This window comes from Anopheles aquasalis, chromosome 2 (assembly GCF_943734665.1).
Source record: "Anopheles aquasalis chromosome 2, idAnoAquaMG_Q_19, whole genome shotgun sequence".
NCBI lineage: Eukaryota > Metazoa > Arthropoda > Insecta > Diptera > Culicidae > Anopheles > Anopheles aquasalis.
In genome coordinates this window covers 37,532,501-37,535,000 of record NC_064877.1, presented here as the reverse complement: position 1 = coordinate 37,535,000, position 2,500 = coordinate 37,532,501, and the positions used below count along the sequence as shown (strand labels likewise).

General features: G+C 44.6%; 1 protein-coding gene across 2 annotated transcripts in view; it reads left to right on the top strand.

Moving 5' to 3' along the window:
* LOC126581074 (phosphofurin acidic cluster sorting protein 2) overlaps nucleotides 1–2,500 on the top strand; it is a 35,673-nt gene that overhangs the window by 32,006 nt on the left and 1,167 nt on the right. For both annotated transcript variants that reach the window (XM_050244505.1, XM_050244504.1), the window contains 2 exons: nucleotides 1–68; nucleotides 147–2,500. The exon at nucleotides 1–68 is cut by the window's left edge and continues 49 nt beyond it; the exon at nucleotides 147–2,500 is cut by the window's right edge and continues 1,167 nt beyond it. In XM_050244505.1, the coding sequence (XP_050100462.1) occupies nucleotides 1–68; nucleotides 147–277 (199 nt within the window). In that variant the 3' untranslated portion in view covers nucleotides 278–2,500. The remainder of the gene's footprint in view (nucleotides 69–146) is intronic.

The window sequence follows — 2,500 nt, the reverse complement described above, 5'->3', positions numbered from 1 at the left end:
ACAGTGTGTGGAAGGTGTAGCGCGACTGATCTGCTCACCAAAGCAGTCGCATCCGGTACCGTTAAGAGGTAAGCAACAATATCGGCAACAATAAAATGTATCTGCTTCGCTTAATAGTTATTTTTACTTTCTATCAATTCCTGCAGTGTACATCGATGGCACCGAATGGACGGGAGTAAAGTTCTTCCAGCTTTCCTCCCAGTGGCAAACGCACATCAAGAACTTCCCGATCGCCCTGGTCGGCGCACCGTTGGCGTCGGCGGAAATGCTTACCTAGTCAGTTTCATCCTCCGTCTTGGCGGAGATTTTACCACCCCCAGCGCCCTCCTCTGCCTCATCCTCCTCTTCGACTACCCATCAGCTGCGCACGACGGTCGCTACTTGCTCAACGATCCAATGTAAACTGCCTCCTGCACCGCGTTCGGCTGGCTGTGAAGCACCACCACCATTGCACAACATCACATCACATGGCGGCGGACCCAGCGGTACCGTCAACAGTAGTAACCCCCCCAACACCGCAGGAGGAGCAACGGCCCGTCTTCTGCGTCCTCGTAGCTGGGCAGCTGTTAGTCGATCGCGAGGCGATTAAATCCATTGTCAGTGCATATCTACAACAGGTTGTATCAATTGTGGGAGATGGGAAAGTGAATAATCCTTAGGATGGTGGATAGGGGTTGTTTAGGGATTTCCTCGCTTTCTCCAGCGATCCATCGAATCGGTTGAAATCATTTCCTTTGCCCTCAGCTCAGGGCAACGGATGCAAGCATCGTTGTGCCGTCTATCTTGTTGTCGCAGATTGTAGCTGAATTGTAATGAGTTGATATTAGGAGGGAATTGGTGTAAAAATTCATTTGTTTGATTTTTCCGTTTGTGATAAACATTGTGTTGAGTGAGAGACTGTGCTTTGCAGTGAGCGCAAAGCGTAGAAGCTAGTATTGCTTTAGACCTCGAACTACTAGTCTCTTTAGGGCGGACAAAAGTAAAGTAGAAACGATTACCGCAAAATAGAAGTGATTTCGGTCTCGGCCGCGGGAACACAAAAGAAGAAGGACTCGCCTATAATCCCCCTTTTGTTGGTCATAAGCACATGCCTTATATCTGTGGGCATTTTACATCACATTATTAACTTCTGCTGGCAATGATGACAGGATATTCAATATCCAAAGTACTAAAATGGGGTAGTTGTAAATGGGAATACATTTGATTGCACTGCTTCTTCTGATAGGAAGCGCAGGGCAGCAGCTACTCAGTTGTTTGTGACATTGTAATGCGCAAAAAGTGGCCATATTTATTCAGTTCAGTTTTCTTTTTTTCTGCAAATGTCAGTAGAGCATGAATTGAACATCATCTTTTTCCCTCTTTTACAGTGGACGTTCTTTTTGTTGGTTCAATTAGATCTCCTTTTTTTGCGCAGGTTGCTTGTTATCACGTCTCGAAGTCAAGTATCCTCTTTTTCATTTAATCGAATAGAGCCATCTCGGCATCTGCATGTTTGCCGCTATCAAAACACAGTATTTGTCAGTGCAAGAAGTGCATATCGCGGCGGCTATTTCGCGCGAAGGATACATATATGCTCACATATACCGCCGTCGTGTAGCGTAATGGAGAAAACATCAAATCAAACCAACAAAACACAATAAAATTAGCAAATATGTGTCGATAAATGTCTATCACTTACGCATTCTGGCTTGAACTGCGCTCCTCCCTGCTCAACTGGTATTGTTTGTCATTAGAGAGTGTGGGCGCCGCATGGGAGTAGCGGAACAAAAGATGAGATTTTAGGATAGATAAAAAAGTGAAACAATAAATGGCTGATAATATCAACTGTTGTACGTACCCCAAGTAGCATGTAGGTTTGAGCAAGATCGTAGAAAAACGTCTGGTACAGTAGACATGAATGGTAGACATGTTCTGCGAATGCGAGAAGATCCGTAGTATGCGAGACCGCCGCACGCCGAAACGATGGAGGCGATTTGTATAGTATTTTTTAAAATCAATAATAGTGTAAGCGCAACGGATAAAAGGATAATAAAAATGTGAGCGAATGAAGGAAGAAAGGCTTCGATTCGAGTGCATCAACTCGGTAACCTAAGGCAAAGCCGATCGATCGGAAGGAAAGACGATTTTAAGGCGACGTCAACAAGATTGGGATTTGGCTTGCGCGGGCTACTGTGAGCATATTTATTGGTTGACTGTGTGAGATGATAATGAGGAGTAGTTCGTTGCTTTCCGAGCAGGGCTGCAATACAGATAGGTTTGCCACAGAGTAAAAAGGAACCGATGATCATGTATCCTAAATGTAGTCGCAAAAGTAAGCACTCAAATACACATACACATATCTGCTAGCATGAAAGAACGAAGCATTGTGCGTAAGGAAAATACATCATAAAAAAAATGCAAACGATTAAACGTTTGACGTGAAATAAGGCTGTGGAAAATTTCCGGAACATACGAAACACACGCGACACACCGCGACAATAGCACGTCATCTTGCGAGATC